Source organism: Ambystoma mexicanum, chromosome 3p (genome assembly GCF_040938575.1).
Source record: "Ambystoma mexicanum isolate Mex_15411 chromosome 3p, UKY_AmexF1_1, whole genome shotgun sequence".
In the NCBI taxonomy this organism is placed as follows: domain Eukaryota; kingdom Metazoa; phylum Chordata; class Amphibia; order Caudata; family Ambystomatidae; genus Ambystoma; species Ambystoma mexicanum.
In genome coordinates, this window is record NC_090925.1 from 1,138,367,706 (window position 1) to 1,138,394,784 (window position 27,079).

Consider the following 27,079-nt stretch of genomic DNA (forward strand, 5'->3'; position numbering starts at 1 on the left):
TCTTAAGCCGATGAATTTGTTATTTGGCTTTCTACTTAATTTTTCTTGGTTGACCCTGCAATAATCAAATTGTGGTTGTTACTTGAAGAATTGTACCCTATCAAATACCAATAGTGGGTTATTTTTGGATGTAGTAGACGGCAGACTGCCCCTGAAGAATTTCTGTTTACTTTGTTTACACACACGTTCAGAAAGAAACATGTTGGGAAAGTGATGAATGAATGAATGAATGAATGAGTATGTCTGAATTTGAATTGGAATGAATGTAGTGCATGATTAAGTTGATTTTGGTGACACCTGCACAACACTACCCCGGAGTGATCCCAATCTCGTTCCACTCCTGGTTTTTCACACTATCTATTATTATTTGGTATCTGTTGTGAATATTCTGCATTTTTTTCTTTCTGTTTATTCTGCTGCTTTACCTCCAAATTTGAAGGGGTACATGTTATCATCACTTGCGCTTTATACCAGCTGCCTGGTTATTGAAGCTTTTGTTGTTGACTGTGAACAAACCCCAGGTTTTAATGATGAGAAAATTAATAAATGATATATATTTTTGTAAAATTGTTTGGAATCTGAGTAGTAACTGGTGATTGATGCTGCAAGCTTTGGGACACCAATTGAAAAGGGAACATAACAAGCCCCTTGGCACTGTTTTGTTTGCTGCTCTAGGCTTCGCCTAAAAATATTGAGGATGTGCTAAGTGGAGGGCTCATAATCCTCTTACCTCTCCATAGGTGGTGTTTGTAAAGTTTTTTTAACCCAATTATGCGGCATGTAACGGGCAGAGCATCTACCTGTAACCTTGATCCGAGATAAAGACTCAAAAATAAACTTCTTCAAAGTTTGTTTATTGTCCTTTTTTGTACAAACAAAAATGTTTACTTTTGAGATGGATGATAAACCTCAACCAATAAGATGTCGGGATGGCTGCAGGTTAATAACTCCGTGTCTGGGTCGAAAATGATAGTAGGGGATTGTCTCTCCACAACGCGCCAACAAAATCAGGGTTTTTCATTTTGCTTCAAACGGGGAAAGGGGGTCTGTGAAAGGAGCAGTTCAGTGCTGCACTGAAATAATGGAACCCTGCTGCAAAGTTCTGGTTTCGAAATTAAGATTCTATGAGCTGGAGTTAAAACCATCTCCTGGGTGTCTGGCATCACCCAGTGTGCAGGAACTACCGCTGGGGAACCAGAAGCGAGTGGCCAGCGCACCACAAATGTAACTTCCACATGAGATGCACACTTTTTGCACATTATGTATGTTCGGTTATGTTTAAATGTGTACTAGATATGTACCAATACTACTTTTATTTACAGTCTCAATTACTCAGTTAATGTCACATATGCATGTTTGTAGGGCATCAGTAGCCCCGTGGAGCCAAAAGTGGCTCCTGGTAGCTGTTGGTTTCATGCTAACCATTGTCTCCCAGGCTAGATGGAAGCGCAGGAGCTAAATAGCTCCCAGCAATTTCAAACCCTGCAAGTCTGCTTTAGGCGGTACATGCCACCTATGCAGCCCCATACTATGTGTCCTACCTATTCCCATTTTGTTGGAGTGGTTGTGAAAGGCAGGCTTTCTGCCCCAACTGTGGTGTCCTGCCCTGGAACCCAGTTTTTTTAAAGACTTGCTGGCCATGATAAAACAATAGCGGTATTATTTGTTTAATCTATCGTTATTTTTATTCGGTGACACAGGGGAAGGGACATTTCTTGCAAGAAGCTACATAGCTCGGCTCCTTTCCCATGTACTCATGGCAGCGAGGCAGATTTCGGCTCAGGGGTGGAAGAACTTTGAGCAATTTTTTCCATATGGCGGAGCAACATTTGAGCATGTCCCAGCACTGGAAGAAATTGCAACACTACTTTGCAAAGTCCTTAAATACCTGGTTACCTTTCATCGATTATTGTAAGGACAATGTCCACCGACCATTCAAACTAGCTAGAATCCACCAATTTTCCTTGATTTAGGCAACCATTGTATTTGGGTGTAGGAGGTGGTGTTGGGTCTGCGTGCATGGGGTACTATTAATGTATTGATATTAATGTCTTGCTTTACTCTGTTCTGTAGTGGTTTTGAAACTGTAACCAAGTTTACTTACTACATTTTGCTTTCAAGATTGTGTGCGTCAGTTTTATATTGGTAATGATGTCTAATATTGTGGGCAAAACACCCTGCAAGTCTTTCACCGTAGCATTGCTTATATATTTTGCTGGCACATGCATCATGAAAAAGTTGTAAAATGCTCCTATGTGCTGTTAGTGCCCTGGCAAGTGTTACTTACTCGATTGTACATTGTATAGTATGTTTTTTTACCCAATTGTCTCAAAAATGGTGCTGCAATGTTAAGTTAACCCATTAGTTTAAAACAAAATCTTTGGCTGAGGTTATCGCCACAACCCCCTTACATTACTTGGGGCTCCTGCACATTACTTGGCCACTTACGCTGATTTGAAAGACCTATTCGGCTCGCCACTGAAAATGTTCACCATCTGCCAGTGCCCTTAAATCATTTAGAATGCCTGTGCCCCTTAAGGAAGCACCTTTTCCCCCGTCAACAAAGCTGCCTCCACCACTGTTTGTCTAGGACAGAACAGTGTCAACTGCTTAATCCTGAAACAGGGCTGCTGATAGAATGTGCACCTAAGTTCCACCCATTCCGCTCCCATGAATTGAAACTTAGGCAACTTAAATGACGGGCTACTGCTGAAAGACCGACATGCATCACGTCACGTTGTAGGCTTTTGCTAAATTTGCAAATGCACAGACACTCTTGTATCCTTACAGACTTTCTTGCATGCTCAAACTTAATGGCTGTGCCACCATGAACAGTGAGGTCACATGAAATGGTCTTGGGGTGAGCTTCACACTGTTTCGTCGCACTCACTCATTCACAGATCCTCATTTGTTTGATTCACCCTTGTTCACACTCATTTATCCACCTCTAAATGCTTATTCAATGATCCAGTCATCCATACACAGGGTATGATTTGATGAGCAGGAGCTAAAATGAGCTCCTGGGTATCGGGCATCACCCAGTAGGAAGGAGCTACTGCTGAGAAGCCAGGAGCTAGTACACAGTACAACAACAATCTAAATACTCTGATATGTAAACTTACCTTTTGTTCATGATTTATGGTCCATTATGCTTTTTACTGTCTTCTAGATGTGCCCTAATGCTTCTTTGTACACACTCCCAAATATAAAAAGTTGATGTCACTTATGTTTGTTATAAGGGCACCTTTTGGCATGGGGATTCAAAGGTAGCTATTAATAGCTGCCGGTGTTGAGTTTGCCAGGCTCTCCTAGGCTAGAAGCAGGAGCTAAATAGCTCTCTGCTCCCAGCAATTTCCAACCCTGCATACATTCTCAAGCTATCAGATTCTGTTCAAGTTTCGTTTATCCATCTTCAAACTGTTTCATCCCTCCAGTACTATACCCGTACCCATGTATATGTCCTTTATTCACACATCACCCAGCCTTATTATTCGTACATGGATCCTCACATTTTTAGTCATTCTTCCAACCCTCTCGAAACCTCTCGACTGTCTGCTTTGCCCTCAATATATCCCCCAATTTGCATAAGTTTTCCTGTGGCCAAAACTATTAAATGTATCAATGCATGTTTCTTTTTACATGCATACAATTTATTTCCGTCCAATAATCTGGTGTCAGCGATTGTATTATGGAGTCGAATCTTGACTTACCAGTGCTGGTAGAGCTCTGCATAGGCAATGTGCATCTGGTGGAACGGGCACTCTGAAGAGCCTGTGCCTTGTTATCCCCCTTTCATCACGCCCTTGGTCCATAACATGGCATGTCTTGAAACCTTGCATGTGGACAATACTTTGTTTTGTTAGTGTGTTATAGTTTAGTTAATTGCTTTACAACTATATTAAACCGTCAGTTTTAGGACAAGATTAACTACAGGTTATCAGGATGTAAGCTATTGTAACATCAAAATCATTTATAGACTTAAATGTAAGTAACTTTGGAGGGAGGCATTATCAATGGAAGACGGATTACAGACACCACATTGTAGATGCATAACAAGATGCAAGTACATTTGTATTGTGCAACTGAGCATTGTGCAGTGAGACTCTGTGATGACCAGTAATAGTTAGTCATTGCGTTTAGCCAAATCCTTCCCCAAATTTTCCCGAGATGTATTTGAAGAAATGCTCTTTTTCTTGTTGGGCAGAATTATTAAATATGGTTTTGAGAAATTAGGTCACTAAGTTTTGCTGTACTATTTATTTCTTTGACCCAATTATTTATTATCCAGATTTGTGGAATCATTGTAAAGAAATAAAAATTACTCTTTAGAATCCAAGAAGGGTGCTTGTCAGTTCCGAGACCACCTTGCAGTCTCTTTTCACAGATGTGTACTTGCAGATGACCGCCCTGTTACAGAATCAGCTCAATTTGCATTGTGCCCGAGTGGGGTCACCACATATGAGATGGTAGGGATTCGGAGCTACTGATTTCAGAGGAGCACACATCCCCCCTGAGGTTCAAGGAAAAAAAAATGTATCCTTCCATGGAGCCTTCCCAAAAGCACTCAACACATGGCAATTCAAATAAGACCAATACGTATTATGTACTATCTCATGACACTGATAACTGGGTGTATATGCCTTGCATCTCATATGTCTAGATTCCTGCATTTGCCATGTATCATATGCTGAAGATTCCTGTAACAGTGCCACAATGCCCCTGGGCGTAAGTGCTTTATAAATTAATAAAATAAAATAAAAATAAAGATGTAATTGTGTAATGGGGGAAATACCTGGGGCAGGGCCACAGTGAACAGTATTTTCTCTTGACCACATTGGCTGTATAAATATAATGCAGACGACTCAGAGCATGTTTTAAAGTGAATACGTTTTAAATGATATGGTAAATTCTGGCTGACTGTGTATAGCATTTGTCAACTCTTGTGAGGAAAGCTGCATAAAAGAAATCTTATTTAACAAAGTTCTGGCTGTTTTCAACATATTGATTTTAACATTGCTACAAAGTGATAGCATTGCACCGTCAAAAACACATCTTTACAAATTGAATATTGCACAGTGTATAGTCCGGATTCTATCGTCCTTGTTGGAATTCAAATAAATCTTACATGTGTTTGAGATCAGGTCTGAGTCTGAAATAATCAATCCTTCGGGAGCGTTCAACCTAATCTTTCACACCAACTTAATGAAAAGACTTCCTGTGTTTCTAGCGCATCTTTCTACTGCTCAAACTCTTTTCTGACTATTAGTAAATGTTAAATGGAATGTCAAGTTGTTTCTTGAAGGCTGTAATCCCTACTTGCAGTGTACATCAGTGATGACCATGATCTTTCCTAGTGCACCATATTAATTTAAAAAGCTGATTGTTACCATGGATATAAGGCACCAGACAGCTGTTCTGCAAAGAATCTGTGGGACACAATCATAGACGAACAAAGGCAAACTGTTTGCAGGGCTCACGGAGGCTGGTGGTAGTGTTTGCTGACATATCTCAATAAAATGCAGCAAAGGAATGGAACACCTTTTTAAGGATGTAGACCCACAAGCAGTGCACAAGGTGAACCGAGAGGGGCTAGTGGAACTGCTTTAATGCTGCTGACCAGATAGATGTGTTGGGGATACTGTGGTTTCAGAGCACAGTGTTCATTAATATAAAGCAATGACTAAGAGGTATCTTTATATTGGCTTGACAGAATTTCAATAAGTCTGATTTTAATCTTAAGTGAGGATGGAGTGTGTGTGCCAGAGGTAAAGTTCTTGGATGTGAAGAGTTCTGCTCCTGAAAGGTTTTTTTCTTCACTGTTTGACAAGTAGATTTAGGGCGGATTACCTCTGTTGTTGGTCCGACTTTGTTTATGTAGGAGACGGAGCTTTATTGTGAGTTCTCTCTTTGGGTAACACTAGTAGTGCACCTTCAGTGTGGGCCTGCTGAGCTCTGTACAATTCATTCCAAGTTATTTATTAACCTAGTAGTCTGTTACTGTTCCATTTAAGGTTTTCACAATATTGTAGATGGCAAATGTGTATTGATTGCTGCAGTAATCTAAATGTGACATTACTTCAAGAACCAGCCGTATTTTCTGAAATAGCTTGTGGGGTGGGTGAACCCCTCGTGCAAGGCAGAGTTGATTACATTAATTTATGTAGATGCAATTTGCACTAGGTATAAAAGAAGAGTAGCGATACACCTACATATAAGGCTATGTAACTTCTTCCCACTTATTTGAGTGAGTCGACTCAGAGGAGTGGTGGGTTATCCCAGAGCAAAGAGCAATACTGTTAGTGATCCTTGTAAACCGAATCCTTTTTGGTGCATCTAATCGATGTGATTGAGGCATGTCTCAATTTGGTTGCAATCAAAACTTTCATCAAGCAGCTGCGTATTGCAGTGCTTGAGAAATATGTTCTATAACTCAACGGGTGCCAGAGGAGACATGCATACATTGAAGAGGATTGGAGTTTGTCTGGTCCTTGTGGAACATCTCAGAAGAGAGATGGAATATGAGTGCTGGGGATGTCCAAATACTACTACACAGTAACGACAAACACACCTATCACATTAAACCTGGGGAAAAGGTAGCTGAAGGTATTTTGGTAAAAAACCCTGTTCCCCAGAATAATAGAAAAAACTGACTTAGAAGATACTGAGAGAGGAACCAAAGGCTTCGGGGGGCAGATATAGATCCAATGATTGCTCTTGAGGTGAGAAAGATTCCCTGCATGAAGATGATGCCAAATCATCCCTTGATTTGCTTTTGCTCAGCATAATGACCCAGTGTTAGCAGAGGCCCTCCTCAAGGTCATTCCTGAGGAAGGAAGAACTGAAGATCCATTTGTTTTTCTTAAGCATGATTTATTACGTAGGAGTGATGTCGGACAGGATGGGACTCCCCGCTCACATTGTAGTACCACACAGCCATATGAGAATGGTTCTTGAAATTGCACACGCCCATCTTACAGCCAGGCATTTAGGGGCCGCTAAGACAAGGGCACAAATATTAAATCACTTTTACTGGCATGGGGTATATGCAGGGGTTAAAAACGTTGTCCTGACGTGTCCACTCTGTAAGAAAACCAGTACCCATACTCCCTCAGCAGTTCCTTTACAACCACACCCCATTATTTTTGTCCCTTTTTCAAGAATAGGAATGGATATTGTTGATCTGGAACCTTCCAAACTAGGAAAGCAGTATATCTTAGTGGTAGTAGATTATGCCACCAGATACCCAGAGGCTTTCCCTATGAGATCCAACACTACACAACAAATCCTCAAATACCTCCTTCCCTTCTTGTCCCAAGTAGGTTTTCCTAAATAATCCTGACTGACCAGGGAACCACTCTCATGAGCCGGCTTATGGCCGAACTAAAATGTTCTACAGATCAAAACCCTCAGAACTTAACTGTATCACTCACAAACTGATTGGTTAGTAGAATGATTTAATAAAACCCTGAACACTGTCCTTAAGAAGTTAGTCGAAGCTGATGGGAGAAATTGGGACACTACCAGGGTCCCTGCTGGCTGTTAGGAACCACATCCCCCAACCCTCCTTAGGGTTCTCAGCATTTGAGATTCTTTATGGACGAGACCCTAGACATGTTCTCAATTTGCTAAGAGAAACGTGGGAAGAATGAGAAGAGGTCCTGTTACCCCTATCCCAGACCTCCCAACATCTAAAGGAATATAAGCCGTAGTTATATCTATAGTAGTCTCACATCTTAGTTGGCTTTTTGATGTTACTGGGATTAACTATGACCGGAACACCATCACCTGTTCCTTTTCTGTTGGTCAAAAATGATTGGTACTCCTTCCCACCTCAGAACATAAGATGCTCTTCCATTGGCATGGTTCTATGAAATTCTTGAACAAACGGGACCCTGTAATTATCGGCTATCACAGCCAGATAGAAGGGCCAAAACAGATTTATCTTAGCTACCTATAAAATGAGTGGAGGGAGGACACAATTGAAACAACGTCTGTATTGATGGCCCTCCTCCTGGCCGAGGAAGTAGACCGGATCAATGTAGTCCCTGCTGATCTGTTAACCAATAAGAAACAGGACATACAAACCCTGTTGGACCAGTTCCCAGGCGTCTTTGACACCGAACAATGAAAAGTAAAAAAGGTTTTTAACTACATGCGTACTTCTCCTGATAAAGCTTTCAGTTTAAACCCCTATTGGATTCCTGAGGCCCATAGAGAAATTGTCCAACAGGAAGTGGAGAAAATGCTGGCTTCCACTATAATAGAAACATTGCACAGCCCCTAGTCTTCGCCAATAGTCTTGGTAGCTAAACCGTATCAGTCATGGAGATTTTGTGTTGACTTTAGGAAGTTGAATGCATTAGGTCAGTTAGACAACTATCCCATGCCCAGGATAGAAGACCTTATTGATCGACTGGGATCGAGTGAATCCATCATACAGGTAGAAGACTGCTTTCTCCACTCCCATGGGGCTATTTCAGTTTAATGTTCTACCGTTCGGTCTCCACGGAGCACCCACAACCTTTCAGAGATTAATGGATCAGGTCCTCCGGCTATTCTGTGTTTTGCGGGGCCTACTTGGATGATATAGATATGCATAGTAGAACTTGGAAGGAACATTTGATTCACCCCTGCAATTGGCTTCTGCAACCCTAAACCAAAAAAGTTAGAGCAGTACAGCAGACACCCATACCTAAAACTAAACGGGACCAAAGAGCCTTTCTTGGCTTGGTGGGATATCACATGTGATTTATACCAGGCTACTCCACAGAGGGAAAGAGTCAAAAACTACCCCCTATTCAGAGACGCATTAAAGCTAAGTTCGGGATGCAGCATGAGCTAGGTTTAACAAATACTAGCCAAAAAAAAGTCACAAAAGAGGGATTGTGAATCCGTGGAGAAAAGACTTTAATACTAGACAGACATCTAAAAAATGGAGGCCTATAACTCAACATGAGGCCTTAAAAACATAAACCAAGAAGAAAAGGTACAATTAGCTACACATTTTTGTGATGGTTAGTAGCAGGATTATTTGTGCACTTTCATGTACTACTCAGCAGTAGTTGTAAGCAATTGTTGTCGGCACAATAAACAATGGGTGTTTCTTGTTCAGAACAAGAGTAGCCGACCGATGTTGCTGGATGAAAGCCAGTTGTCTGAAGGGACCGAACTGTCATCAGGACAGGGTTGATGAAAAACAGGTATTGTGATGTACCTATGGAAAGGGATGACATGATGTGTTTCAGGGGAGGGTGACCAGGAAATAGACTCAGAGTTAGAGAGGATGCTGCAGGTCCAGGACCTACCTTGGTGGTGTTGTCTCATGAAATAGATTGAGTGAAGAAACAGTCCGTGGTACTGGTAAACTTGATAGATGATCCTGCTGTAGCTAGGATCTAAAAAGAAGTGTACCAGACTACTCCTCCATCATCTCCTGTCTTACCGACAAGCTAAGAAATGCAGAACCCCAAAAACTCAAATGGGATCAAACTGATCACGCCTGCTCTAATACTTTAACATCTATCCTTTGTAGTGCACCAGTATTGAAAGTACCCAATTTCACCAAAGAATTTCTTATTCCAATAGACGCTTCAAAGGTTGGCCGAGGAGCCGTTTTGTCCCAGGAGTACGAGGGAATAGAGCATCCGGTAGTACATCAGCAGAAAGCTCTTGCCTAGAGAAATAAATGATGCAACAATCAAACTAGTGGCTCTAGCCATAACATGGGCTGTGGGGTATTTGAAGTATTATGTTGCTAGTTGCCGACTACTCGCCCCTTACCTGGTTCAGCCTCCATAAACATGAGGTCAACCACTTCTATTTATACTGTTTGCAAGGGCCCAAAATGGGGACCCCTTCTACAAAATCAATGATCCTTGTAGAATATTTTTTGTATTTTAATCAGTGGACAACACCATTTAATTTTGCAACCTTGCAATAGTCAATATACAATAAATAAAGACAGTTCCACAAAGTCTTCAATTCTACATCAATATAGTACAAAAATAAATAAAAATACACACAATCTAAAAAGTCAGAGTACATTTTCAATCAAAAGATCTGCATTGAGGTATACATATTTATAACAACGAAAATGTGCATTCTTCATCCTCTATTCAATGACATCTTCCCACATTCATTGCAGCAGATTTCTTCACCCTTTTCAATCAACAATGAGCACAGTAATAAATCCTGGCTGGCATTTGCTTTCTTGACCAATAGCGAAATGCTTCACAACTCATTATCCCTGGTGTCACTGCACCAATTGGGAACCCAAGCCCAAAAACAAAAGAACTCTTTGGAAAAAAATAAGCTGAGCCTCCATAAAGACACAAACCCCAGAATGATGTACTAGTTTGTTGATCTACAACCTTATTGCTTTCGTGTAGAACACCAGAAAGTTGAGGAGCAGGGCAATTTGGGTGTTTTGTCCCATTTTCCACTTCGAGATGAGGAAACCAGCGGCATAAGGGGAAAGGTATGTGACAAATCTGAGGATGTCGTCCCTTCTCCCCTAGGGGGCGACCTTTCCCATGGGGCCAGGGAAGTGCATTCACAGTACAATAGTCCCCCTGGGGGTGGTGCACCGAGTGAGGATCGCATGGGGAAGAAAGCCCCCCTATTCTCAGAGAATGCAATATTCCCCCCCTTTAAAACACTGAACCCTTTCTCCAATACCAAATCCTCCTTCCCCCTCTCCAGATAGAGCCAACATGTTCTGTTCTCAAGCCAATCAGCCTAATATACTTGACACGACTAAAATACCAAAGAATACCAAGTATATTGCATCTGGTTTTAAAAGAAGTACTGTGAAGAAGACGACAGTCCAAGGATCACTCTGCTGGACCAGAGTGAGCAGTCTAGCATCTCACGGGAGCTGGTTGGCCCAAACGAATACAACAATCAAGTGCAGGAGTTCAAAAGGAACTCAGCTGGGATGCTAAAGGAGAGCGGTCTCCTGAGCAGGAACTATGGGAGCTGTGCACCGGTCGAGCAAACAAGAGCCGAAAGGGAAGCCATGAACTGAGGTGAAGGAGAACCCGAACATGGTCCAGGACCGAAGGACTACCCTCCTGCTGCCGAGACGAACCTCTGGGCGCCGCAGTCCCCAGCGAAGCTTCCAAGCAAGAGTTTGCGCAAATGGGCAGAGTCAGATGTCTGCAGACCCGGCTGACAGTACCTGCAAGAAAGAAAAAAAACGGTACATGGGTTACCGAGAGGCGTTGGACGTCTGGTGAAGCAAAGAGGTGAAAGCAGAAGCTGGAACAAGGGGTTCTAGGACCGTGAGATGAGATTGCGAGTCAGGGTCCCGCACCCATATGAAAGACAAAGTATAAGAGGGTTTGGGCCCCCGAGAACAGCCACGCTAGAGAAAGAGGAATCATATGTTTGGCAGGAGAGTGAACCAAACTGATACGATAACGGATTGCGAGTCTGGTACACACACTCTTATGAGAAGCCGAGAATAAGGTGGTCTGGGACCCTAATTGTAAAAGAAGCAACCAAGGAAGACTTGAATGCCTGGCAGGGCAGTAAACCAAGCAGATACAAAGCTACATTGCGACCCTGGGACCCGCTCTCATATGAAAGGCAAAAGCCTAAGTTAACGAGGAATAAGAGTGTCTGGAACCCTGTGAGAGAAAAAGACAATTCCATGCAGGGGAGTAAACCAAGCTGTTCAGAATATTGAGAGTCTGGGACCCGCACCGACATGAACATTTGGTAACAAGTGAGTCAAGAGCCCTGGAACTGAAAAGAACTATTTGGAAGTATATCCTACGCTTGGAAGGGAAGTGTGCCAAGTTGGTTAGATAAACTGTGAATCTGAGAAGTTTATCCTTGTGAATTGCCATGTGACATTTACCTTAAAAGTATATGGTGCGAAGAAGCCCAAAAGGAAATAAAGTAGAATACAAACCAGTCTTGGGGGTTGGGGGGGATCAAGCCCAACGCAAGCCTTAGAATCCTGTATTTATGAACATTGTTTTTCACAATTTTTCATTACCCGAAAGACTGGTAACTTTTCTACTGGTTGGAACTACAATGAATACTTTACTTTTAGAAGAGATCCTCCTTGCACAGTTAGTTTAAGTTATTAGTGAAGGAGGTAGGCTTTCAAGGCACAACAGTGACTGTCTTTTTGGTTTTGGACATTCTGAAAATCTCTGAGGCAGGGAAACCCCTCTTAGCTTCAGCGATTTTTCCAATGCATTCTTGATTAATAAGTCTGTACCCCAAATGATGCCACCATTGAGTCCGAGCCTTACTTCTGCCCCTAAAGTGGTGATGTTATGTTGCCGTTCATCTGTAATAGGAATACTACATATAGGAATGTATACATCTATTTATTGGAGGCTTTCATTTATTATATCCAGATATCCACCGTCCTATCATATGTAGAGTTAGGAACCAAGCGACCATAGGAATATGTAGGCTTTGTGACAGAGAGCAAGAAGTGATGCAACATATTAAAAAAGCTAGTGGCGCCTAGATATGAATTTGTGTTGATCTCTGTGACAAAAGTCACTTGCCTGATTCTGTGAATTATCAGGGCAGTTATGGCAATGCCACAGGGCCGCCCAAGGCGATGCAGGGTAACTGTTACCATCTGGCAGGCCAGGGAGAGGGGCAGCCTCCCCCACTCCAAGCCTGCTCCTCTCCCCCCGCTCCCCATGCACACAGAGACACGCAGTCTCCGTTCACACCTCACCCTTCCCTTGTATTGTGTGGCAATCGCCTCACCATTCCCAAAGCAGCAAGGTGCTAATGCACCTGGAAGTAACAGTCAGGCAGGGCACAGGTTCAAAGACCTTCCCCTCTCCTGGGGGGGGGGGCAGACAGTCAGCTACACCGGCCTGGGGGCTGTACTACAGCCCCCACTACGCACTACAAAGGCCCAGGGCTTCCCTGGGTCTGATAAATAAGGGCAGCAAGCCCTAAGAAATCACAATCTGTTTGTGGACCCTGAACGGGGACCCAAACAAACAGGAGGTTTTCCACTCTTTGCTAGGGTTCGGCCATTTGTAAGTGCATGCATTGGGTTCAGCAGTTACTCTGAATCCGTGGTGCCACCCTGAGCCAGTGGATGTTGGACCTGGGAAGGATTCCCTGATCACTTGACCTGGTCCTAGGCACAAGGCAGGGCACACTCATTTCCTCTGCACTACCCAGTTCCAGAAGAGATCTTGTTCCTTTCCACCCCATGGGCTCGTTGGGGCATGTCTGCCGTGACGGCCTGGACCCTGACCTAAATCCCTGCAAGGCTTAGAATGTTAATGGGATAGCTTCTCCTTCCCGTTTGAGAGCCCTGCACTTTCCCCAGACAGGCTAGAATCCCACATACTGAAGAGAGCTCCCCCTTCACGGAAACCTTTTCTATGTAATTGACAGAGTTGGCACATATAGTGCTACTGTTGACGGTTGAGTGTCACTGTCGAGCAACATTGCGGCTCCGAAGTTACGCTGTGTCCAGTTCACGCCTTCCCAAAAGCGAAGAAACCGACACAGGAAGCAGCGTTGCATATGCTGGGGAAATAGGACTGTGTGAGTGAGGAGCATGAGCTTCACCAATGAATGGACATCTAGAAAGCCCACCTAATGTGTTTTCTATTCCGGTTATTATATAATGTGCACAAAGTAAAATTCGTGAGTGAAATGATTCATTGTAAATAACATATTAGTGTAAATAAAGAATAAGCGTACTCGATCATGTTCTTACCATGTAATTCATATTGGCTTGCCGAAACGTGGCCCATCTTGTCAATGCTTAATGCAACACCCTCTTACGATACTTGCACACATGTGTTACTTTTTAGGGAGCTTTAAACTTCCGTTTCCCATTGGCTCTGGTGATCATTTGCCAAGCTGTCAGGTTTACGACATCCTTTTGGAGGGCCTTTGGCAGAACTGTTTCAATCCGTTTCCGTTTGGCCGTGCTTGCATTGTCTGTTACGAGTGAGATGGTGCCACTGGGTGGCAGTGTAACCTGTTCTTCATCTGCAGCCTGGCTGAATGCAGCCGAGCTGTGTATAAGCAGGCCTCCCGCTTACTGCAGACACGGTCTGTTTCTGATCCCATACATACATACATGATACTGGATTCTGATTAATGTGCTCACACGTATGGTGTTACTGTTGCCAACCATAACGTTATCCCATTCGCATACTCTCGGGTACCTGGCTTTTGAAACATCTTTTTGCATCCTTTAATATCAAACGTGGGGTGGTTTTCTCTGTGTGGGCTTGTGCGCAGCTCTTTGTGCATTGCTTCCAGTGTTTGCCAGAAAGTGATGCTGTACAGCCCGCATATCCAGGGAAAAATTAAAGCCTGCTCTCCACCAGTCGTGCAGTGTAAAGGGTTATTGGGAATGCAGTGTGCAGACAAACGCCAGGATAATTTTGCTATAACGTTCTGCTTTGAATGTCAGCCCGTTTTAGGGATTGGCTTTTTTTCGTTCAATCTGTCCAGACAGTTGTTGTAGAATAGGTCGCTTCAACTAAAAAGCCACACACGCATAGTGGCATCTGGCAGCCATGTTATGATATGGCATTTATAACGCACCTATACACTAGTGGTTCAAGGAGCGACGAGGTGGGGGCTGGGAGGGGGCTGAGGGAAGACAGACAGCAATCCTACTAGGCCAGGTGCCATTGAGATCGCTCAAGTGCAGGAGGGGGGGGGGGGGGGGGGGGTAAAATTGCAGGCGGGAGTGGGCAGTGCAGTACATAGGATAACAGTGAAATAAAGACAATAACTAAAAGTGCAGCCAGCTGGTGGCAAGGGTAAGTGCAGACATCAGGTGTCAAGTGCTAGTGGGGGCTCTAAGGATATAGAACCAGTCCCCGGGTGCAAGGGTTGCCAGGGGGGCAGTGCAGGTGTGCAACTGGCGGGGGGACCTGGGCCCGAGATCAGAGGGTAGCCAGGTAACAGTGCAGTTTCAGATTCAGCCAGGATCAGCAGGGGAGAGGGGGAGAGAAAGCAGAAGCAAAGAGGAAGGTCTTGAGGTGGTTCCGGAACCAAAGATGGTTCTCTAGTTTCAGAGAGGCAGGGAGGCTGTTCCAGAGGGAGGCCCCAGCAGAAGAGGGCTCTACCACCAACTTGCTGCTTGGAGAAGCAACTAACCCTGAGGGAGTTTGAGGCAGATGAGCAAAGAACTCGAGAAGGAAGATATTTAGGAAGAGAGAGTTGAAGGTGTTGAGGTCCCAGGCCCCAGAAGGCCTTCTGGACAATGCAGTGGGTTTTGAACTTAATCTCGCTGCCACTGGGAGCCAGTGCAGAAATTTCAGTCCTGGAGAGATACGATCCCTGGGCTTGAGGACAAGGACAAGTCTTGCAGTCCTGTTTTTGATGAGTTGCAGAGAGCGGAGAGTAGAGGCAGGCAGATTTAGAAAGAGGCTGTTGCAGTAGTCCAGCCTAGAGAGAACCAGAGCTCTGGAGACAGTGAGTTTCTGGGGGAAGGAGAGGAAAGGAAGAATACCTCTGAGGAGGTGCAGCTGGTAGTGTGACTTCTTAGACACGTCAGATATATAAGGAGAGAAGGAAAGTGTGGAGTCGAAGATGGACACCAAGGTTTTTAGCCTCACAGGTGGGAGCAGGAAAAGGCCCAAGAGAGGTTAGCCAGAGAGTGAGAGGAAAGGAGGGAGCAGGTGTGCCGATGAGGAGACTCTTGGTCTTACTGGCATGAAGGCAGAGTTCATTGGCGGCACACCCCTCCTGGATGGTGGACAGTCAGAAATGATAGGAGAAGAGGTGAATGAAGGGAGCCTGAAAATGAGCAGTCATCTGCATAGCACAGAAAGTTGGGACAGAGGGTGGCAATGCAGTGAACGGAAGTGTCCGGTATTGGTTGAACAGCTAGGGAGAGAGGTTAAACCCTTTTGGAACACCGCAGGTAGAGCTAGAGATAGAGGACAGGAAGGACCCAACTTGGACCTGGGAAGGTCGATTGTAGAGGAAGGAGGTCAGCCAAGCCAGGGCCTGATCGGTGATGCCCAGGTTATCACAGACGGTTGAGCAGGATGGCATGGTTGACCATGTCAAAGGCAGAAGAAAGATCAAGTTGTTGGATTCGAGGTTGGAGAGCAGGTCTTCACAGATGTTCAGGAGAGCAGTTTCTGTGCTTCTGGCAGCTCTGAAGCCGGACTAATGGTCATGGAGACAACCAACAGGTTGAGTGGAGATTAAGCTGGGAGATGGTCAGCTTTTCCAGGAGTTTGCATAGGAAGGAGTGATGGAGATTGGCTGATAGTTAGCTGGTCAGGAAGGGTCGGCAGAGGGTTTCTTAAGAAGAGGGTGCACAAGAGAATACTTCAGGGGGGGAGGGGAAGAGTCCAGTGCCGAAGGAGTGGTTGCAAAAATCAGCCAGAGCAGGAGCCAGGGTGTCCATGTGGTCCTTGATGGTTTTGGAGGAACAGGGGTGAACCTTTTTTGACGAGACTTTCATAGATTGGTTTTGTCTAGAAACCTTTTCTGGAGAGAACAGGCGAAAGGCAGAGAAGGAGGGAGGGGAGGTGGCCGAAGAAGGGCCAGAGGAAGATCACGGAGTAAAGAGGGGAGGAGGAGAGGAAGGAGAGGACAGGATGTCCTGAGTTTTAGAGATGAAATGAGAAGCCAGGGCTGTGCAGAGGGTGAGGGAGGGGACAGGAGAGGTAGAGACTGCAGCAGGATTGGCCAGCTCCTTGCAGATTTTAAAGAGTTTGGCCGAGTTGTTAGATGCCGTAGAGAAGCAGGCTTGGATGTGGGCTCTCTTCTTGGTGCGAACAGAGTGCCGGTCTTGCCTTTGTAGCAGGCGGCAGGCCAGTTTGTCAGAGGATGCACCAGAACACGCCATTTCCTCTCAGCCACCCTGCACGTGCGTTTTAGGGTGACTAGGTCTGAGTCGTACCAAGAGTTGCACTTGGCTTTGGGCTTCACGCGGATCCTCATGACATGGGCAAGAACATCAAGAGTATCAGATATAGCAGAGTAGAGCATGGAAAGGGCTGTGTCAGGGTGTGAGTCAGCCAAGGGGGGCAGGGGATGGGGAGAAAGTGGCGGCAAAAGCCTCAACTGACACACGCTTCATAGGTCGGATAACCGAGAAGTAGGTGGCAGTGCTGGGGTTGACTTGGCCTGAGGGGTAGAGAGGGTGAGATTGGAGGAAAGGAGAACGTGGTCACTCCAGGAGAGAGGAGTGATGAGAGGGGTCAAAAGGGGAAGGTCTGAAGAGATCAGAACATCCAGAGTGTGCCCTGCAGAGTGAGTCGGGCCAGAGGGAAGAATAGAGAGTGAGAGTGTCGCAAAGGTCATGAAAGAGTCCAGTGGAAGGACAGGAAGCATCCAGGTGGATGTTGAAGTCTGCCAGAAGGAGTTAAGTGGTTGAGACCAGGAGGGAGGAGGAGAGGTCTGCTCACTCAGAGGAAGGAGGAGATCTGACCAGGTGGCCGATAGATGGTAGCGACAGTAAGGGAATGGCCAGGAGAGCGAGAGAGAGAGCCTCCAGACAAGGCATTCGAAAGAGGAGTAGGCATGCGTAGGAATGATAGAGGCAGGAATCCACTCGCGGAAGATCAGGGCTACACCCCCTCCGCAACGGTTGGATCTGGGCACAGAGAGGATCTTTTAGCCATCAGGGAGGAGAGTGTCAAAGTTCGTTACAGAGCTGGCCGTGAACCATGTCTTGGTGAGACCAAGGACATCGAGGTCAATTTCCTCCAGGAGGCGGCAGATGTCAGAAGTGTTTGACAGCTGAGCGAGAGTTTAGAGTGGAAATAGGGAGAAGGTTGCCGTCCTTGAAAGACTTCCGGGCAGGGGTACAAAGCAGAGGTATGCCCTGCAGAGGTGTAGAAGCAGCCTGAGGGGTGCAACAGAAGAGGAAGGAGGAGAGGGCAAGGTAGCCAAGAGGAGACGACAGCAGGGGTAGGCAAGGAAGCCGTGGAGGGGAAAGAGGGGACAGCAGGAGAAGAAAGGAAATTGATGAGGCGCAGGAAGCGTTGATCAAAGAGGAGAAGGTTGGCTTGAGGGCCTTGGACCAAGATGGTACCATTCAAGTAAACATTAATGATGACCTTAGAGGCGTGGAAGGGGGCCAGGAGGGCCTCCCACCAGGTGCCACCATTAATGGGAGAGGAAGAGAAGGGAAAGAGCACAGAGACCATATGTAGAATTCATAGGTTTGCAGAGGGAATGACAAAGAGGATATTGGTGAAAGTTTGCCTGGTGGAGGCACTGGTATAGGTGTCCGCGATGGGGAAACCTGGGTTGGAGACCAGGATGTCCTTTTTAATTTTCTTCCTACCAAATTTAGTGAGGAGAGCAGGATAGTCGATAGAGAAGCAGTTAGAAAAGATTGGAGAAGCAGAGAGCACCATAGAGTAAGTAGGGAGAGGAGAGAAGAGGAAGGGAGTCGGAAGCGGTAGGGGAGAACACTAGGGAAGGACACAGGGCAAGGTAAGGAGACGAGACAGAGATGAGACAAGTTGAACATTGTATAAGACCGGCACTTAGATGGTGGTAGAAGGTTCGCTAGATGAGTGCTTTTGCTAGGAGGCAAGACCACAGAAAGGCACTACTTTTACAGTGCAATTTGGAGTACAGGAGAAAAAAACACTTAAGTTTGAGAGTCCTAAATAGTGGTGAAAGGCCTAGGTAACTCCCAGCCATCACTGGGAGTTTGTCTCAAGATTAGACTCGCACAGAATGCAGTATGGGTATGCAAAGTAGCTGAACAGCATGCCTTTGCCTTCATATGAGGGCACTGTCCTTGTCTTATGAGGCAATGCTATTTTGTACCTACTTAGCTTGATCAACCCAAGACTGTCAGCTCTCAATGATACACCACTTGGGACCTTTTTACCCTCATTGAGGATTGTCTGTGTGGTGTAGGTTGCCATATTTGAGACTGAAGCAGGGGCATGTTTGCCATTACTTATCAATATCATGGTGAGTGTAAAAACAAAACTCTTCTACTTGCAATGTGTTCATCGAATACGTCATATAAACATTATCCATTTGATCTACGGTAGAAAAGATCGTGCAATGTAATACTGTCAAACAATATCACAAGCTGCCCTAGCAAACGTGATGCACCTATCAGCCCCCAGCAGCTTTGTAAACATCATATTACTCTTTCATAGACACCTCATTTAATCATTACCAAATATATCTTACAGAAGAGTAATTAAGGCTTGTGATCAATATAAATAAATGTTAAGTGTCTTAAATTTGGGATAGAAGTACAGAGGGCAGGGGGAAGTCTCTCCCTTGGGCGATTTGGGATGGGTGCAATAGGTGACTTATCCGGCTACTTCTGCCATTCAGTGTGCCTATGCAGTCCAGCGTGTCAATAATAGTGCACATCAGTCGAGTTTGAGCATTACCTTGTGCCAATGTGAGTCAAAGACCCATTTACTTAGTCACGTTTCAAGGCATCGTCTTAGGCATGGTGCATTTGTGGCAAATACTGACATAGTTTTCTGTTTTAAGAGCCAAGTCTACAAGTGCATCACTGCATACATCTGCTTTAATGTATTGGCAAGGCCACAACACAGGGATATTATTTCAAGTGTAAGTATACGAGGCGTCGTGAAATCGGAGCTTTACATCATTCAGAGATTATGACCCCCAGACGAATGCATTTTGAAAGTTAAAATAAGGAATCAAGCAATCTGTAAAGTCTCGCCCCTGTTGGCCCCGGCAGCTAAGTGGAAATCCGAGCAAAAGCTGTTATTCGTCCAAATAGCCTGTGTGTTTGACCTTTTCATTTAATAATCATTTTCATGTGTTTTTTCATCTCCGAATTACTAAATGTGTGTACTTAAGCCAAGGAAACTGGCGGCTCCAGCGCACACTTCATGAGTTTTCAGAGATGTATTACTCTGCTTTTAAAAATGTTTTATAAATGGTGGCAGTCCCAGTACAATTCAATGGTACTTGTTTCGACCCACAAGCCAGCAAGCATGTATACTGTTATTGAGATAGGCGAGCTATGGGCGATAACAATGCAATGTGCATTGTAAGCTAGTTAAGAAGCCCACCTGTTTTTGATAATACTCGAAGTCCAATGTTGGCCTGCTGTGAAAGCACAGCGGTTTTCTTGACAGAGAGGTCTTTGTACGAAGAAAGTTGAACAGCTGTAATACATATAAATGTTTCCTATAAGCCCAAGCCAGTGAAGTTTTTATTTTTAGAAGCAGCATGTTTTCTGTGTGAAATTGCCCAATTTTAGCTTTTCATTAAAAGCTTGGTATTCTAATTGTTAATATAGGTAAGGAAGAAGTCAGTGCTCCACATGTGGATTTTCATCCAGAAGTAAAACGAGATCTTTTGTGGTTTTGTTTAGTGGAGCTTTCAGAACTCGTTTAATATAGTTGAAGTGTGCTTTTTCTAGAGGGCAGTCAGTAACTTCACCTTACTGTTTAGGTAAAGTGGACTATCTATTGATCACCTGAAACGTTTCCAAAAATAGTTGGCGCACTGCTACTTCTCACCTAAAAATAGCCACCTGCTTGTATTGATCGGATCCTGTCCTTGTCAAAGCGAACACTGAGCTTTATCACTGCCAATTCGCGTAGGTAATTGTTTATTTACTTGCCAGTCTTAAAAGTCGTAATTGCAACTTGTTTTTCTTCCCATCAGGATTTATCAACCATCTATTCTTCTCTTCATGGGATGGACATATTATCAAGCCTCAGAGATCAACAGCTCAGGTAAGACACAAGTGACTGTTCTGATGTAGATGCTGTTTTAGATGCCTGTGTAAATGCTTTACTCAAAGTATTGATTTACATGTGTACGCATATTCATTCAAATTTTGCATAATGACAAAAACTTGAAAGCAATGGATTAACTAACGTGGTTAACCCTTTTAAGTGCCATGGCTATTTCCCCCCAGTGCCAGGGCCTTTTTTGGTGATTTCGGTATGTGGCCAATCAATGCCTTGTAACTTTTTTGTTACATGAGATATCTCGGCCAAATTTGGCTCCTTTTTTCCCCCACATGTAGGCGGTCGGAACGCCACCCAGGAATCCTAGGTTGCTGTAGGGGGGTGAGAGAAAATAACCAAAAAGGCGAAAATGTGTTTTTTCAAAAAATGTGAATAAAATGATGTACAAAGAAGCCTGGGGTTTTTTCCTTGTAAGAGCTAGGAACAAATGGTTTGCTGTGCTGAATTCACCAATTTCCTGGCTTTGAAGAACAGGTTGAGTGGAAACGAAACAAAATTATTTTGATGTGGTTATCCATTGTGTTGTGAGAAGTAGGCGATTTTGGCCATTTTTGCTAAATGGACATGCATGGACGGAATGGAAGAAAAGGGTAGGAAAGCCGGATTGGGGGACAGAAAGGCATATATTTCTGAAAAGTAGACAAAATTCTAAGTTTAGGAAGGGGTGATTTGCGTAGGTCAGGCAACAACTAGGTAGGGGAAAATGCCATGGATTGGGGTAAAGGTGGGAAAATGACCGAAAACAAAGGTATGTGTTGGACATGGTTGGCTTGGTACGGCATTGGCTTCTATGAATTTTGAGAAAAGCAATGCTCTGCTACATTCCCCCGACTCTTGCAGTTAGGAAAGCACATATTTTTTGTAGTGTTTTAAAAAAACAAGCCAAACACTGAGCCATGGTACACAGGAGTTTTATGCTCACGGCCTGAACAGACGCACTTAGCATGTGTAAATCGGGAAAACCAATGTGGTGAGGAACGGCAAGAATACATTTTTTGAAAGAGCATAGGCAGACCTTTTCAAGGGTACGTGACTTGTGCAGGTTACAAAAGTGTATGGTGCCTAAAGCAGCGACTAAATGTAGGTCACATTTGGGAAATGAAAGGGTTGTGTGACAAAGGGCACCAGCAAATGGGTCAAACGTTATGAAAACCACACAAACACAACAAATGTTATACCTTCCTGCGTTCCCACAGGTGTCACGATGAAAACGGTACCTCACATGTGTGGGTGCACCTACCTGGGTGCCAAGAGGAAAGCCTAAAACACAAGTAACCCCATGTCTGTTTTCACACCTGAATTTCACACTGCAGACGGGCACACCATACAGATATGGGCCTCGGGTGTCCAAGCCACCAAGGAAAACGGGGAACCCCATGCATTTCCCAAAAGAGGACACCCGTGGGAATCCGCAGAGGTATGATTTGCGCAAATCGGCCCAGAATTTATTACCCAGAAGCCCCGGCAAAGTCTGAAATGTGCCGAAGAAACCCACATTTTTCACTTTGTCGGGTGTTCTGGGTAAAACATTCTGGTCCGCTTCGCGCAAGTTGGACCTCTGTGGATTCCTACTGGTGCCCTCTTTTCAGAAATGCATGGGGTTCCCAGTTTTCCTTGGTGGCTTGGACACCCTATGCCCAAATCTGTAGGTTATCTCCCCAACCCTTTTGTGGTTACCAGTGGGTTAGCCTTTTCCCTTTGCGGCTAGATTGGTGAACCCACCCATGTGAGGTACAGTTTTCGTTGGGACACCTGTGGGAACGCGGGAAAGTATGACATCTGTTGGCGGCATGTTTTGGTGGTAGAGCAGAATGAAATGTCTGGAAATAGTGTTTTTTTACACCCAAATTTGGACTTTGCCACGGGTTCTGGGTAGTAGATTCTGGTCCGATTTGCGCAAGTCAGACCTCTGTGGATTCCCACGGGTGTCCTCTTTTCAGAAATGCATGGGGTTCCCCGTTTCCCTTGCTGGCTTCGACACCCTAGGCCCAAATCTGTAGGTTGCCCACATGAACAAAATGGGCAGTGGCGAAAGGCTTGGGGTTACCAGTGGGTTACCCTTTTCCTTTTGCGCCCCCGGTAGGTGCACCCACACATGTGAGGTACCGTTTTCCTCGGGACACGTGTGGGGACGTGTGAAGGTAGGCCATGTGTTGTTGGCGGTGTGTTTCGGTGGGTGGCCAGAGCGAAATGTCTGAGAATTATCTTAATTTCCAGTCAATTTCAGAGACATTTCCCTGTGTCCACTCACTGAAACACATCGCCAACAACAGATGTCATACCTTCTCGCGTTCCCACAGGTGTCCTGACGAAAACAGTACCTCACATGTGTGGGTGCACCTAACGGGGACGCAAAAGGAAAAGGGTAACCCGCTGGTAACCCCAAGGCTTTCGCCACAGAACATTTTGTTCATGTGGCCAACCTACAGATTTGGGCCTAGGGTGTCGAAGCCAGCAAGGGAAACAGGGAACCCCATGCATTTCCCAAAAGAGGACACCCGTGGAAATCCACAGAGGTCTGACTTGCACGAAGCGGCCCAGAATTTATTAGCCAGAACCCCCGGCAAAGACCCACATGGGAGAAGGGTGCCCAAGGCCAGGGATATTACCGCCAACTTTGCTGAAGCCCTGGCTGCCCTGAGTTACAGCTTCTCCCCGCCAAGCAGTCTCGGCAGTGTGCCAATAACTCTCCGAAGGGAAAAGCTGTAATGCAGCCCAGCCGCAAGTCCAAGACAGTTGGAGGTGATGTCCCTGGCCTTGGACATCCATGTATCATGTGGGTGTACCGTCTGATAAGCACAGCAGCAGCTCCAGGGAGCCCCAGCAGGATCCCCATTCCACCCCGGAGGTGACATCTGTAACGTAGCACAGCCAGAGGTGGAGCTTGGGCTTGCAGACGTACAACCCACATGGGAGGGATCCGCTCCCCGGGAAACACCAATGTTCTGGGGGCGATTTGTGGCCTGCCCCTGCAATTGTGTCCCAGCCCACCAACATATCTGCCCAGACGGCCCATTCCCACCCACACCACCAACAATCCAGCCCCAGTCTCACCCACCCCACTGACAGTGGGCCCTAACCATAGAATAATAAAAAACAGTACTCGCATAACGTTTTAGCTGCTCGCGTAGAAAAAGCTGTAAACAAAACAAAAAACATGTTACCTACGGTCACACCAGCAAAATGTAGCCCTCCCTGGGGGCAGATAAGGGCGGGGTGCTGTCCTGCGCTCCTCCCTGGCCTCAGGCGTCCCTTCCTAGGAGCAGATATCTGGTCCCAGGGAGGGCTGCATGACATGGCACCCACTCCATTGCGGGTGGGGGGAGAGTGGGGTCAACACCCCATCCCATTAGAACATTCTGACCCTTTGGGGTTCCCCACAGCCCCCCCTAAAAAGCGTTCCACCATTTTCACTTTTTTCCTTTGGTAACCCAACTCCCCTTGGTGCAGAGAGGCACATTGATGTGCCAATCTGGCCCCGGGGTGCCCTAACCTTACTGCCCCACCCACTGGGGGGCCTGTCCCACCATTTTTGGGGGCCCTCTCCCCCCTCACCCAAAATGGGTGGCAGGGGCACTTCATGCAGGCCTCCCTGGGCCTCCTACAAACGGCTGCGTGAGGTACACCCCCCCTCCATTTGGGGTGGGGTGGAGAGGGCCCCCAAAAATGGTGGGACAGGCCTCCCAGTGGGTGGGGCAGTAAAGTTTGGGCACCCCGGCGCCAGATAGGCACACCAATGTGCCCCTCTGCGCCAAGGCAGGTATAGTAAATAAAGAAAATAATTCAAAATGGCAGGCTGCCCTTTAGCGGGGGTGGAGGGGCCCCCTACACTGCTGTGGAAATTTCTAATGTGAAGGGGGGGTGCACCTCTCCACCCCCACCCCAATTGGAGGGGCGGCCCATCTCATGAAGCCCTCTCCAGGGCCAGATGATGGGTTGGGGGGGCTGTCCTGCACTCCTCCCTGGGCACAGGCGTCCGTTCCTAGGAGAAGGTATCTGGTCCCAGGGAGGGCTTCATGACATGGCACCTACTCCATTGGTGTGCCAATCTGGCCCCAGGGTGCCCAAACCTTACTGCCACACCCACTAGGGCCCCCAAAAATGGTGGGACAGGCCCCCCAGTGGGTGGGGCAGTAAGGTTTGGGCACCCCAATGTGACCCTCTGCCCAAGGCAAGTTTCGTAAACAAAGAAAAAAAATGGAAAATGGTATGCTACACTTTAGGGCGGGCTGAGGGGCACCCTAAACCGCCAAGTAATTTTCTAATGTAATGGGGGGTGACCCTCTACCCCCACACCAAATACAGGGGGCATCTCATGCAGCCCTCCCTGGGGTCAGATGCCCCTTCCTAGGAGCAGATATTTGCCCCCAGGGAGGGCTACAAGGGATGCCCCCATTTCCCCTTGAGGTGAGGGGGAGAGGGCCACCCCCCTTTTCTGTGTGGGCCCCAGCCCCACCCCGACCCCTCCCCGGTCTATTTCTTTTTTTTTAAATGTTTTATTTTTTTTGCCCCCCTTCCCTGGGGGCAGATGATCTGCCCCCATACTTTGGCAGCCAAGGGGGAGGTGAGGGCTGCTTACTGTAAGCAACCCCCCCACGTCACAAACGTATCCCTGGTGATCCAGTGGATTGCTTGTCACGGATCGAGCGCTCTGCGCCTATCCGTGACCAGCAATGCCTCATATACATGGTGTCGTTGGAAAGGGGAGTATTTCCCCTTTCCAGCAACACCACATTCGCCAATATCCCTGGTGACTAGTCCCAAACCCCCTCCCACCTCCCTTCGTTTTTTTTTTTGTTTTCAATTTCTTTCATGCTTTAGGGCCACGGGGGGAAAGCTGCTTACCTAGTAAGCAGTCCCCCCTCCCCCTGCGTCACAAACGGATCTCTATTGATCCTGTGACATTGCTGCCCACGGATCGCGCGCCCTGCGCCCGATCCGTGAGCAGAAATGCCACACAAAGGGTATCGTTGGAAAGAAGAGAATCTCCCCTTTCCAACGACACCTCCCTCGATCTGCGGCTTGAAATACAGCCGGAGATCGAGTGGGAGAAAAGTGAACACTCACCTTCTATTTTCACCACAGCAGCCCGAAATGGCTGCTGCTGTGAAAATTACTTTCCGTTTCACGCCGACGTGCATTACGCATGCTGACATGAAACTGAAGGTAATCCAAGCCCCCTGGCAGTGAGGGGGACCTCCCCCTCACATAGCCCGGGGGTTGGATTACAGTTTTGTGTGATCCCTGCTTTGCAGGGATCACACAAAACAAGGTGCCAAAAAGGACAAGCTATCTCATCCTTGGCACTGCGTATGCAATTTCAAGGACGAGATACCTCGTCCTTGGCACGTAAGGGGTTAATAACCAGTTGCATAAAATCCCTAAATATGTTGTTTATTTACTCCTACGTCCCGTCCCCTTTCCTCCATACTTATGGGACATTCCTCCGTCCTGTGGGTGGGACCGGAGCACTTTGTAAAACCATCCAAAAATGTTGCATCATACTGTAGTCCTTCCTCTTTCTATGCGGGGACCGGCACGCGGCTGTAACCCCGCCTATCTCGTCTCCGCCCTGCGCTTCGTCCATCAGTCCTTTTCTGCGCTCGTTCGGGACTGGACGCACTTGCATCCGTGGAAGATCTTCCCTTTTTTCCTCCTCTCTTGCTCTCGCTAGCGATCGTGCACTAGTCTGTCTATGTCGTTCAAACTAGACTTTCCAGATTGTTCATCGTTTCACCGATGCTTTGAGAGGGCGGATCCCCATCCTCTTTGTCTCAAGTGTTTGGGTCTGGACCACCGTTGGGACTCCTGTTTTTACTGGGATTCCCTTTCGGTCCGGGCACTTAAACGTCGGTTGGAGCGGTGGGAGGAGGTGTTTCGACGTACTCCTCCTTTGCATTTTCAAGCTTTTATCGACGAAAAGAAGAAACGCCCGGTAAGTTCTTTACTTTTCAGAGCACCCGGCCGGGAGATACCTTTCCGGGCTCTTCCCGAGCCGGGAGGAGCAATAGCCGCTCTGTCACCAGGGATTGCCCCGAGGTGCCTTCTGGGCCTAATAATTGTACCAGAGTTTTCTCCGAGAGTCTCCGTAAGGGGCCTGTGGATACTGGAGTACGCTCCGAGGGCCCTCCTGTCGGGGCTGCTTGTAGACCCAGTTCTACTGAATTGTGGGGTACCGGAGCTCGCTCTGAGGCCTCTTTATCGGCTTCCCTCAAAAGTACCGGGGTGCGCCCCAAGGCCTTGGTTGGGCTTTGTGTTACCGAACGGATGTTCTAGGCCCGCGCTAGTAAGGCTGTTATTGGACCTGGATTTGAGGTCCCACGTACAGAGGCTAAAGTAACCAACATTTCTGAGAGGCCTGGCAAGGCCTTATGGGT

At 46.3% G+C, this 27,079-nt stretch overlaps 1 protein-coding gene across 6 annotated transcripts in view; it reads left to right on the forward strand.

The window, feature by feature from the left end:
• The window catches only part of RAPGEF6 (Rap guanine nucleotide exchange factor 6), a 1,719,096-nt gene that overhangs the window by 306,271 nt on the left and 1,385,746 nt on the right, over window positions 1-27,079 (forward strand). For all 6 annotated transcript variants that reach the window (XM_069652531.1, XM_069652536.1, XM_069652533.1 and 3 more), the window contains exon 2: window positions 20,614-20,684. In XM_069652531.1, coding sequence (XP_069508632.1) covers window positions 20,614-20,684 — 71 coding nt within the window. The remainder of the gene's footprint in view (window positions 1-20,613; window positions 20,685-27,079) is intronic.